At 48.9% G+C, this 12,026-nt stretch overlaps 1 protein-coding gene across 1 annotated transcript in view; it reads right to left on the bottom strand.

The window, feature by feature from the left end:
- Positions 1-894: 894 nt before the first annotated feature.
- hdac4 (histone deacetylase 4) overlaps positions 895-12,026 on the bottom strand; it is a 96,002-nt gene continuing 84,870 nt past the window's right edge. The window contains exons 24-26 of the mRNA XM_067257289.1: positions 5,801-5,885; positions 5,466-5,607; positions 895-5,050 (exon numbers count right to left, since the gene is read on the bottom strand). Coding sequence (XP_067113390.1) covers positions 5,011-5,050; positions 5,466-5,607; positions 5,801-5,885 — 267 coding nt within the window. The 3' untranslated portion in view covers positions 895-5,010. The remainder of the gene's footprint in view (positions 5,051-5,465; positions 5,608-5,800; positions 5,886-12,026) is intronic.

Genomic DNA, 12,026 nt, shown 5'->3' on the forward strand with positions numbered 1-12,026 from the left:
CCAGACTAACATACGCCTGTGATAACTCTCTCCAGGCTAACATACGCCTGTGATAACTCTCTCCAGACTAACATACGCCTGTGATAACTCTCTCCAGACTAACATACGCCTGTGATAACTCTCTCCAGCTCTTAACTAGACCACAGTGGGAAACAGCAGTATCCTCCTGCAGTTCCACTCTCCTCAAGACGCCACCTCCATTCGTTTTATTAAACGTTTAGTCGTGGTTTGGTGCTATTTGAGTTGTAAACTTAATGGTGAGTAATCGTTGCCCGCGACACGATGAAAGCTGAACTTCAGATGCAGTTTGAAGTGTTTCTCGCCACAGTGGTATCGTGACCTTGATGGAATTAGTGGATTTGTAGAATAATATGTTTCTCTAATCTTCGTAAAGAAAACTTGAATGTAACCATGTTTATCTAAGAACAGTTTGTTACTATAACAAATTATGCTTTATATTCTGACATGTGTTTACATAGTACTGTGTATATTTGTCAGTTTCTGTACAGCTTACTTGGAATTATGAGTTTGCATGCATGTAAAAAACACGAATAAGAACTAGACATTAAGGTTTTCCAAAACTTGATATTTTATATAGTGTAGATGTCAAAGAGAACATGTTAGAGAGAAGGTCCCAAGAAACAAGTACTATTCTGGAACAATGGAGAACAAGTTAAAACAAAACAATAAAAAAACAATATTCATTTAATACATTTTGTAAACCTAGAACTGTTTATTTTAACCACAGTGGTCACAGACATAACTGGCTGAAGTGGAACTGAACAACAATGATAACCCATCTGGCCAGAGCCCTTTGATAACGCCAGATGACTTCAAATGATACTGCCCTCCCTCCCTCCCCAAACCCTCCCTCCCTCCCCAAACCCTCCATGATGCCCATAAAAGTGAATCCACCCAGTCCTCAACCTGTTGTTAGCTACCCCTAAAACAATATTCTACATAAATACAATAAAATCTATTGTCAGTATGTCACAAGTGCTAGATAAAAGATTGTTTTTGTAAAATATTCAAATGTCCCCCCCCCCCCCCCCCCATCATTCAGTTTTGTTTTGTTTGTTTCTTTAAGTAAAAAGAATGTCTGTTGGACACAGAAAGCATGTTTCTGTCAAACCGCTCAGGGAACCCTTAGAGTGAGGAGGAGCGAGGCTCCATGTCGCTCTTTCTCTCTGGATGCAGATTAAGTGTGGGTGTCCTTCAGTGCTCATGTGCAGATATGTTACAGGGGACAGAGACATGCGGACGCTAGGACCATGCAGAGAGGAGACCAGGAGCAGGTGAGGAGGAGAGAGCAGATCTAACTAGGCCAATACAATAAACAACCAACAATCCTTAGGCCCAGTCAAATGAAGAAAAAAAAATGCCCAGAATTCTTTTAAATACAAAATAACATACAAAGAAAATAACTCATGGAATGTTCTTTCTTGTTTAACGTTAATTGTAACGTTTTATCCTTTGACTATGACAGACTACCTGGCTTCCACGCAAGAATAACCAGGTGAAAGTAAAGTCCCTTTTACAAATGTATGACTCTTTGAGTTTAAAGAAATTAAACATGACGGGTGCTGCAAGGCATTGCGAGGCTTAGAAAAGGGGCGGGATTTGTGCAACTTGGTAACAATCCACTCGCAAATAATCACAAACTATTAGTGAAACATCAGGATCTTTGCAAATGTAAAAGGCATTCAATGTTCTCTGTTCATCTTGGTGACCTTCTCTAACATATCGCTGTTTGAAGGAATCTCTTCTGGATTACAATCAGGAATTAACTTCCAAGGGAAATGACAAGTGCAATGGAAAAAATAGAACCAGAAACAAAGATTTAATGCCCAAAAATAGTTACTAGTTTAACATCCCAATTCTGTACCATTCTTTGAGTGATTCCCACACAGCATTGGATTGATAAAAGTATGGGAAACACACTTTACCACCTGATTTCATAAACCCTCCATTTCCTTTTGAATAAATCAAAGGTTTGTTGGGTTTCTTACCTTGACTGAGGCAGAACATGGAACCCATATCTGGACCTCCTGGACATTTGCAGCTGGTAAAGTAATGTGTTGGGGCTCAGGGGTCAAGGGTCAGGGGGGAGACAGATTCTAGCGGTTAGGGTGACCTGACACCTGAGGAGCTGTGGCACCACGACATGAAGAACACAACAGGACCTGTAGCTTGTCCTGGTGCACAACATCACAGTGTTTCAAAGGGAACCGGTAAAAAAAATAACATGGACTGATTCTATTCCTAGCACTTTTTTTCGAAGCTCAACTGGAAAAGTTCCCTCCTTAAGAGTATTGAGATCCTTAGTAGAAGGATCTCTAGAAGGAGCAGGAGAGTGGATGAAGGGGGTTGGATCAGAGGGATCCAATTGGAACTATGATCAGTTTTGGTCAGATATAACAAGTTGGTATTCTCAACTATAACATTTTTCAACTCAAGAAATAAGTTTGTACAGTTTCACGGGGAGAAAGTGCCTAGATACATAAAAGGAATATTAGAGCTTTTGTAACAAAATATGGGAAAACAGCACATTAGTGGAGTTGACAAAGGCAATGCCAGTCATGTACAGCCATAGAAAAAAGACACCCAATAAGGATTTACCGTACTCAACACGTAGCCAATGACAGCCACAAACAGTGAACAGCAGAGAGTCAGACCAGCCAATGAAATATGAACATGTCGCCTTGCAATACTAACTTCAAAAAACAAGTTTCTAATATCTTATAATATATAATATACTTAGAGTTTTTCATATAGAAATCTACTATGAACAGACAGTATAGTAAATACACAATTGTTGGAATCATTATACAAAGTAGAAATGTTTGCACCCCCAGCCCTCCCCTGACGACGTCAGGAAACGGCTGCTCATCAAAACCAAGGATCTGAACCCTCACATGTAGTAAAGTGTGTCAACTGTACAATGTGTAACAGAAGGAGATACACAAGGTTCAAAACAACACAATGACAAGAAAAATTATTTAAAAAAGGTTAAAAAAAGAAAGAAACTTAAGACACTGGAGTCCACTTGGTAAAGACAACATCAAAAATGAGACAGGAAAGAAAAACACAAACGTGGAAGGAACAAACACAAAATGGAGTAGTCATCAAAAACTATTCTGTGGTAAAAATACCCAGAGGACCAAAGAGGAATAACAATCACTACTGTGTTTCACTGTTTCAAACATGTCGATTGAAAGTACAATACACAAATGACTACCACTTCGATGAAGAAACAATCTTGAAGGTAGTTGCCAAAAGGCTAAAAATGAGTTGGTGAAGATGTGAGTTCAGTGATCTATACTGTAGCCGTCATTAAGAGTCTCTAAAGAGTTACGGACGTCAAATTCAAGTTCCGTCAGATAGCATGCTGTCGATACAGGGATCCATGTAATTCATGATCTGCGAGTAGTTGAATGAAAAAGTACAAATGAGTTCCCCGTGCCTCACCTGTGCAGAGAGACTGTAGGTCTACCATAGACCACCTCAAAGACTAAAAACAAGCACACACTCGGTAGCACCTAACGCCTGAAGGGACACTCGGCTGGCCCGGCGACCGGCCCGGCGACCGGCCCGGCGACCGGCCCGGCGACCGGCCCGGCGACAGGCCCGGCGACAGGCCCGGCGACAGGCCCGGCGACAGGCCCGGCGACAGGCCCGGCGACAGGCCCGGTGGAGGAGGCTGGGACCTGCCCTGGACAACAGACGCACGACCACAGGATCTACACACGATCAACTGAAAAAGCACACATTCGTTTTCCTACCACAAAACATCTGGTCATCAGACTACGATGATATTTCGTGGGTCAGTTCTGTGTTGTGTGTTTCTTTTACAGATCCATGACCACCACAAGCGTCTTGAGTGTTCAGCAACAATAGCAAAGCCTGTCGTATATGTTTGTAATACTAAGTGGTTTGAGACTATAAGACGTCATGCTTTGGCTTGTTAATGACTTCTAATACATTTGAACAGCAGTTCCTTCAACTGCAGGTAGCTCCTCTACAGTGCATGCTAACGTTCACTAGAGGGCTGATGTCTGGTGCTACGCTAAACCTTTCAGCCCGCTCGCTCGCTCCCAGGAGAGAAAGACTCCAGCCATGTTATGTCCTGTGTAGCTAGCAACTACCTCCACACTACAGTTCAACTACCTCCACACTACAGTTCAAAGGCTAAGGGGGAGCAGGGAAGGATATGGGGGGAGGGGGGGAGCAAAGTGAAAAGGAACAAGGTGGGACAGTAGGTTGGCCGCAGGGGATTATGGGTAAACATGCAAAGGGCCTCCCAGTCCTATGTGCCAACATTGTACCGACATCGACAGCCTCGCCGAGATCAAGGATGAGAAGGTAGAAGAGATTGGGGGTCTTCTCCCCCAAAACTGGTTTTAAGGCAAAGCTCTTTCACTGAGTTCAGCGTGAAAATGCACCAGGCAGGCAAAAGGCACAAACTCACAGTCTTTCACAATCTGTCGTTGACCAGAACTACTGTTCATCATCATCTTTCCTCGCATCTCCTTTTAGCAAAACACCTGGTCTCAAAAAACCCTCAAAAATCTCTCCTTCCTCAGTGTCTTCCAGAAACAGAAGCAGCAGGTGGCTCGTTACGTCTCAGGCTGTGGCTGCCTGGATGAAAGGATCCAGCAGCAGATGAAACGACCGGACTGGTTCATACATCGTGTTTACGTACTGTTTAAAAGCACTGGCACTCAAAGTTGCCAGAGTGGGACGGTTAACCCCCCTTAAATCCCAAAGGGTCCTGAGGAGCAGACCTGGCAACTGAGGACTGGGGTTGGTCGCCTCCTACTTCCTGTACAGACAACAACACCTACGGTGATTGGTCGATTGGGTTCCCGTGAGGGAGATGTTGGTCGTGTCTGGACGCCCCCTGCAGGAGAGCCCTCAGGAGCACACGCCCTGCTCGGACACAGCAGAGGAGGCGGGTCAAATTGAAACGGAGACTGGTGATTGGCTCAGGGGGATGTCAGAGACAAGTCTCTACATGGGAGACTCCTCCTCCATAGGCTCCTCCTCCGGCCTGGACAGAAGAGCAGACCACATGAACACTCGATAACAACATGAACACTCGATAACCACATGAACACTCGATAACCACATGAACACTCGATAACCACATGAACACTCGATAACAACATGAACACTCGATAACCACATAAACACTCGATAACCACACAAACACTCGATAACCACACGAACACTCGATAACCACACGAACACTCGATAACCACATGAACACTCAATAACCACACGAACACTCGATAACCACACGAACACTCGATAACCACACGAACACTCGATAACCACATGAACACACCGATAACCACATGAACACACTGAAAACGACAATGATTTTGATAATGAATAAAGTTCAAACTCAGCAGTTTACACCGACCAGACAAGGACACACACACACACCAGACCCCCCCGCGTACCTGTTGCCCATGTGCTTGCTGGCCACGGAGAGCGAGGCCATGGCGGTGACGGCCTCTGCCTCCTCTGCCTCACATCTGCGGGCCTCGCTCAGGGAGCAGCCCAGCGTGGAGGCCAGGCGCTGTAACGAGTGCCAGTATTTACCTGAGCAGGACACACAGACACAGCCAGGCTGTTAAACACCTGCATCCACTGAGGTATTGAGGGTTAGGGTAAGTATGGTTAGGGTAAGTATATATGTTTAGGGTGAGGGTGGAGTTTGTCATATCTGGAAAGAGCATGGGTAGAGTGTGACACGGTAGCATCAGAACATGTGGTGTTGGTGAAGAGTCCTCACCGTGAGCTTCCAGAACCTTCTCCATGGAGACGACAGCGTTGGAGTTCGGCCTCTGGGTCAGAACCTCTTCAGGAAGCGGCTCCAGCTGTCAGGAACAAACAGGCAACTTCTGATTCACAATATCAACTAAAGTCTTTACTGTCTGAGCAAAACAACCCAGTTTATTGGGAGTATTTGGGGAGCTTTTAAGGAGGCAAAAAACGCCTCCATACCAGTTCACACAACAGAGTTCCGGTTGTGGTGCACATGATAGCATGACCCTGGGCCTGCTGCCCAGGTCCGACTCGTCACCATGACAACTAGAGGGCTGCAGATGCACGCAGCCTCCTGCCTGACGGCCTCCAGGGACACGCTAGAGCGCCCGCTCTGCGTCCAGCGTGAGACGCCACACGCACGTGGAAACCCAACACAGCCACGTGACAGTGTGCGTGCGCCAAAACAAACACTGATGCCACATGCACATCCAGATTGGACAGAAAGACGAGAGAATCCTTTTACAGAAGACCCATTCGACTATAAATCTGTCAAACACAGACGTTAATAACGACAATGCTCTATTCTGCTGCTAAGTGGAGGCGTAAGAGGTGGTGATCCAGGGTTGGGTCTGCTAGCGAGGCAGAGCAGCGTGCCAGAGAGGAGAGGAAGAAGGGATTGCTGGTCTGTCCGGGCCCAGCCTCGGCTCAACGTTTTCTTTTAATGAAACCAAACATAGGGTGGGGAGGGGGTGGGGGGGGGGAGAGGGTGGGGAGGGGAGAGGAGAGGGATACTTTAATCCAGCCACGGCACGACAGGCTGCATCATGTGAACACACACACTATGGAAACACATGCACACTCCGAGAACTGTAGAATGAATCTCTTTTGTACACACACACACCACCCTCCTCCCCCATAATCATGGAGATAAAGCCCAAAGACACCCAAGGAGAGATGGGGTTGATAGGAGAATGAACACACACACACAGTTCACATTGAACAAGTGATTTGTGTGTGTTGGACATGGAGAGCTGCCATGGTGTGTCAGCTCATTTAAGGAAACGGCACACACACACACACACACACACACACACACACACACACACACACACACACACACACACACACACACACACACACACACACACACACACACACACACACACACACACACACACACACACACACACACACACACACACACACACCACACACTTCAGACAACAGCCTACTTTGTTCAGTCCTGGGCATCAAACCTGCCCCATCCCTCCTGCCTGTGTGTGCCCCATCCCTCCTGCCTGTGTGTGCCCCATCCCTCCTGCCTGTGTGTGCCCCATCCCTCCTCTCTGCTGAACACCTCTGCCACTTCCCTGCAAGGAGGAGGTGAAGAGGGGTGAGGAGGGGTGGGTGGAGGATGGGTGAGGAGGGATGATAGGGGTGGGAGGGGTGGGTGGAGGAGGGGTGAGGAGGGATGATAGGGGTGGGAGGGGTGGGTGGAGGAGGGGTGAGGAGGGATGATAGGGGTGGGAGGGGTGGGTGGAGGAGGGGTGAGGAGGGATGATAGGGGTGAAGAGGGGTGGGTGGAGGAGGGGTGAGGAGAGGAGGGGTGAGGAGGGATGATAGGGGTGAGGAGGGGTGAGGAGAGGAGGGGTGAGGAGAGAGTAGAAGAGGGTAGAGGAGGGCTGTCTGTCAACCTGACAGGCAGCTGTGCCTCACGCCTATAAACTTTAATGGTTCTTGTCAGCGCGCTCCGGGGCCCCGCTTGCCAGGTATGACACACACACACACGTGCACATTCAACACACACACACACACACAAACACATGTTGCCACAGAACGCCTGTGACTCGGGAATTCCGTCTATTTGTGTTTCTAACCTTCCCTCTAGTTATTCTCTGCTGTGAGGTCTGTCGTTTTTGGCGAAGAAATAAGTCCTTTTGTCAGAGACGGTTTGATGCCCCTCCAGTCAGGGCCTGGCGGTGCAGCGCAGGTTTGTTTGAGTGGGTGGCACGGCCTTCAAACGCACCAAGCCCTCTGCCAGAAAAGCTTCGAGACACCACTGCAAGCCAGAGGCGGGTAGAGGAATGAGCCTTGAAAAAAACCTTCCAGAGTGAGAAAGCAGAACAGACCGGAGGAATGCCGCCTTCTCAGCATTAATGCGCACACAAGGCAGACATCGTTTCAGGGCTAAAACGACAGAGCGAAGGTTAGCGGTCGCTGACAACGGCTGATGAGGTTTGGTGTTTTTAACGAGCTAAGTCTGTTCTGTGTAACGCAGGTGACCTTTCTAGCGTTTCCGTTTAATGCGAGGTTGAAATGACCATCTCTGGGGGGACCGGGTGTAACGATCCGTACGCTCTGTAACTAGGATGTAAACAAAGCAAACCACCTCACCGCTGACTGGTTATAATCAGCGTATTAGCCTGTAGTTTATCAAATAACCGCTAACGACCGCAATGCAGAGGAGGCCCGACGTGTGTTTGTGCACAATCATCAATTAGTCCTGAGTTCAGAGTTGACTTGTGCCGTCACCAATGCATCATTCATGAGCCATTTAACTAGAGAGGCCTTTTCGATTACGCACTCCAACTATGGGGCACAAAAAAAGCCAGTAAAGTTCATTCAAACGTTTTTATCCTCCTCTTTCCCAGCTAATTCGAGCCGCTTTCAAAGGGAACCCAACGCTCATTATAGCAGAGCTTGTCCTAACCTGCCAATAAAACCAAGGATGTATTTCTCTTCGCACTGCAGTGGCCAGTAAAACGCTGGATGCAAACACTGCAGTCGCACAGGACGCGATAGGGGGTCGTAAAGAACACGAGATGCTTGGCCCAGACGCGGGCCTCATGCTACCTATGTCTGTGTCAGTATATCCACAACCTATGCCAGACCATATCAGCATGATTATTTATCTTTATTTCGCTTCGCCATCTACCACCATAAAATCATGAAACGACTGCTTCTGAGGAGAATCATGCATCTGGATTCCACTGCTGCTTGTAAACGCGAGCTTCCTGATGTTCTGATGAAATATTTCTAAGTTGCCAGTTTTGAACCCATTTTCCCTCTCTCTCCTTCCTGCGTGCGACCCTCTAGACAGGTCATCTCACCAGCGAGGGGCCCGTCTGCACTCGTCAAAGGCTGAACAAGTACCAAACATGTGTTGTGTACACGCTCCTTCCAGAAGAAGTGAGAGCCGAGATCACCAGCATCTGACTTCTCTGCCAACAGAGGCATCATAGTCACAGGCTGCTCATGAACCGGGCTTTCCAGCGGACAGCCCGGTTCGTTCATTTTAGGAGAGAATGCAGTCTTTAGTGTGTATGTGTCAAACTTCTTGCAGGGGAAATGAAACTGGAACTCTCTCCCTACTGTCTGACAACAGCTCCCTCTGACTTCAGATGTGTCTTTGATCAGGTGCTGGCCAGGCTGCTGTTGACCCTGGAGGTGGAGGTGTGAGGGTAACTGCATTCAGATGGGCGTCAGAGACAGGGTCAAGTCTCTCAGCAAGGGGTAACTCCTGCCCAGGCCTCCCTCTTGCTTTCCCTTTCCCCCCCCTCTCTCCCTCCCATTCATGAGGGGCCCGTTCATGGTTGGTTGATTCCGGGGCAGACCCCCTCAGTAGTGGCTGAGTCATGGTCTGTCGTGGTCACGGTTAAACAGGTTAGCTTATTGTATTTGGTTCTCTGCAGTCGTGTTGAGAGCTCCCCTGGAACGCACGTCCTCCTGCTCCCCTGAGGACTGCTCCCTCTGACAGGCCTGCGTACTGCGGAGCTCTGCTCCCTCTGACAGGCCTGCGTACTGAGGAGCTCTGCTCCCTCTGACAGGCCTGCGTACTGCGGAGCTCTGCTCCCTCTGACAGGCCTGCGTACTGAGGAGCTCTGCTCCCTCTGACAGGCCTGCGTACTGAGGAGCTCTGCTCCCTCTGACAGGCCTGCGTACTGAGGAGCTCTGCTCCCTCCAGGAGAAGGAAAAACCCTAACCATTTACTGGGCTAACCCTCTAGTTTCTACGCCCTGGTTGGTCTCTGTCACAATGAAGATCAGAGCGTCAGGCCGGCTGGTATCGCTCCTCCACCAGGAGAACATCTCCCTGGATGGCTCGGTCACAGTGACCAGGGTTTTATTACAGACCCAGCGTTACTGTTGTGTTTGTTTTGCTCTGAGCCCAACATGCACATGGAGAGATGCCATGAGGGAGTTTACAGTTCCAACAGGGTATTTATGTCCTCGTCTGCAAGGCTGCAGTAACACAGGAACCCTGGGCCCAGGGCCTTTCAGCCTGACTCTACAGCACAGCACAGCCAGACTCTACAGCACAGCACAGCCAGACTCTACAGCACAGCACAGCCAGACTCTACAGCACAGCACAGCCTGACTCTACAGCACAGCACAGCCTGACTCTACAGCACAGCACAGCCTGACTCTACAGCACAGCACACCCTGACTCTACAGCACAGCACAGCCTGACTCTACAGCACAGCACACCCTGACTCTACAGCACAGCACAGCCTGACTCTACAGCACAGCACAGCCTGACTCTACAGCACAGCACAGTCAGACTCTACAGCACAGCACAGCCAGACTCTACAGCACAGCACAGCCTGACTCTACAGCACAGCACAGCCTGACTCTACAGCACAGCACAGCCTGACTCTACAGCACAGCACACCCTGACTCTACAGCACAGCACACCCTGACTCTACAGCACAGCACAGCCTGACTCTACAGCACAGCACAGCCTGACTCTACAGCACAGCACAGCCTGACTCTGCAGCACAGCACAGCCTGACTCTACAGCACAGCCTGACTCTGCAGCACAGCACAGCCTGACTCTGCAGCACAGCCTGACTCTGCAGCACAGCACAGCCTGACTCTACAGCACAGCCTGACTCTGCAGCACAGCACAGCCTGACTCTGCAGCACAGCCTGACTCTGCAGCACAGCACAGCCAGACTCTACAGCACAGCACAGCCAGACTCTGCAGCACAGCCTGACTCTACAGCACAGCAAGACTCTACAGCACAGCACAGCCTGACTCTACAGCACAGCCTGACTCTACAGCACAGCCTGACTCTACAGCACAGCCTTACTCTGCAGCACAGCCTGACTCTACAGCACTGCCTTACTCTGCAGCACAGCCTGACTCTACAGCACAGCAAGACTCTACAGCACAGCACTGCCTGACTCTACAGCAGAGCCTGACTCTACAGCACAGCCTGACTCTGATCTGGGAGAGAAGACAGAGTTCTCCACCACAGTCCCAAACACTAAAGCATGATATGGATGAGCACCCAGGCCTGAAGGTTGACTGTGATGTAACAAGCAGCGGCATGAATAACTGGTGCGGCTCAGGCCTACTTCAAACAGCAGCGGACTGGAAGGCTGTTTTAACGGCACTCAGACGTGCGAGCTCAGACCAGGTCTGGTGCGGCAAGTCATAAGAAGAGGGGTTCTTACGAGCCACAGCCCCCCTACGCCTCATTAATACTGATTTGAAAGTGCCGGGGCAGGCTAGAGGCCTAATGGCTTCAGCAGGTTCCCTCCTCGTCCAATTAGAGTAAATACTAAGATGGGGTGTGTTTGTGGCCCAGTCTGCAACAACACTTAGAGTGGGTCACTCTCTCAAAATAAAACTGGAGTTTACACAAACGTGGACTGGGCCTGGAAATTCGCTTCAGTCTCAGAGGCTTCAGCTGCTGACCACCAGCTTGTGTTAGCTCACCCACTCAATGGCTAGGAAACTGTGTGCTGTGGATGTTCGAACTTTGCAATTCTTGCTGTAGACGTGGTTCAGATGAATCACAGGCACACAGCAGATGAATCACAGGCACATAGCAGATGAATCACAGGCACATAGCAGATGAATCACAGGCACACAGCAGATGAATCACAGGCACACAGCAGATGAATCACAGGCACACAGCAGATGAATCACAGGCACACAGCAGATGAATCACAGGCACACAGCAGATGAATCACAGGCACATAGCAGATGAATCACAGGCACATAGCAGATGAATCACAGGCACATAGCAGAAGAATCACAGGCACATAGCAGATGAATCACAGGCACATAGCAGATGAATCACATGCACATAGCAGATGAATCACAGGCACATAGCAGATGAATCACAGGCACACAGCAGATGAATCACAGGCACATAGCAGATGAATCACAGGCACATAGCAGATGAATCACATGCACATAGCAGATGAATCACAGGCACATAGCAGATGAATCACAGGCAC

The sequence above is a fragment of the Osmerus mordax genome, chromosome 2 (assembly GCF_038355195.1).
Source record: "Osmerus mordax isolate fOsmMor3 chromosome 2, fOsmMor3.pri, whole genome shotgun sequence".
NCBI classification, from domain to species: domain Eukaryota; kingdom Metazoa; phylum Chordata; class Actinopteri; order Osmeriformes; family Osmeridae; genus Osmerus; species Osmerus mordax.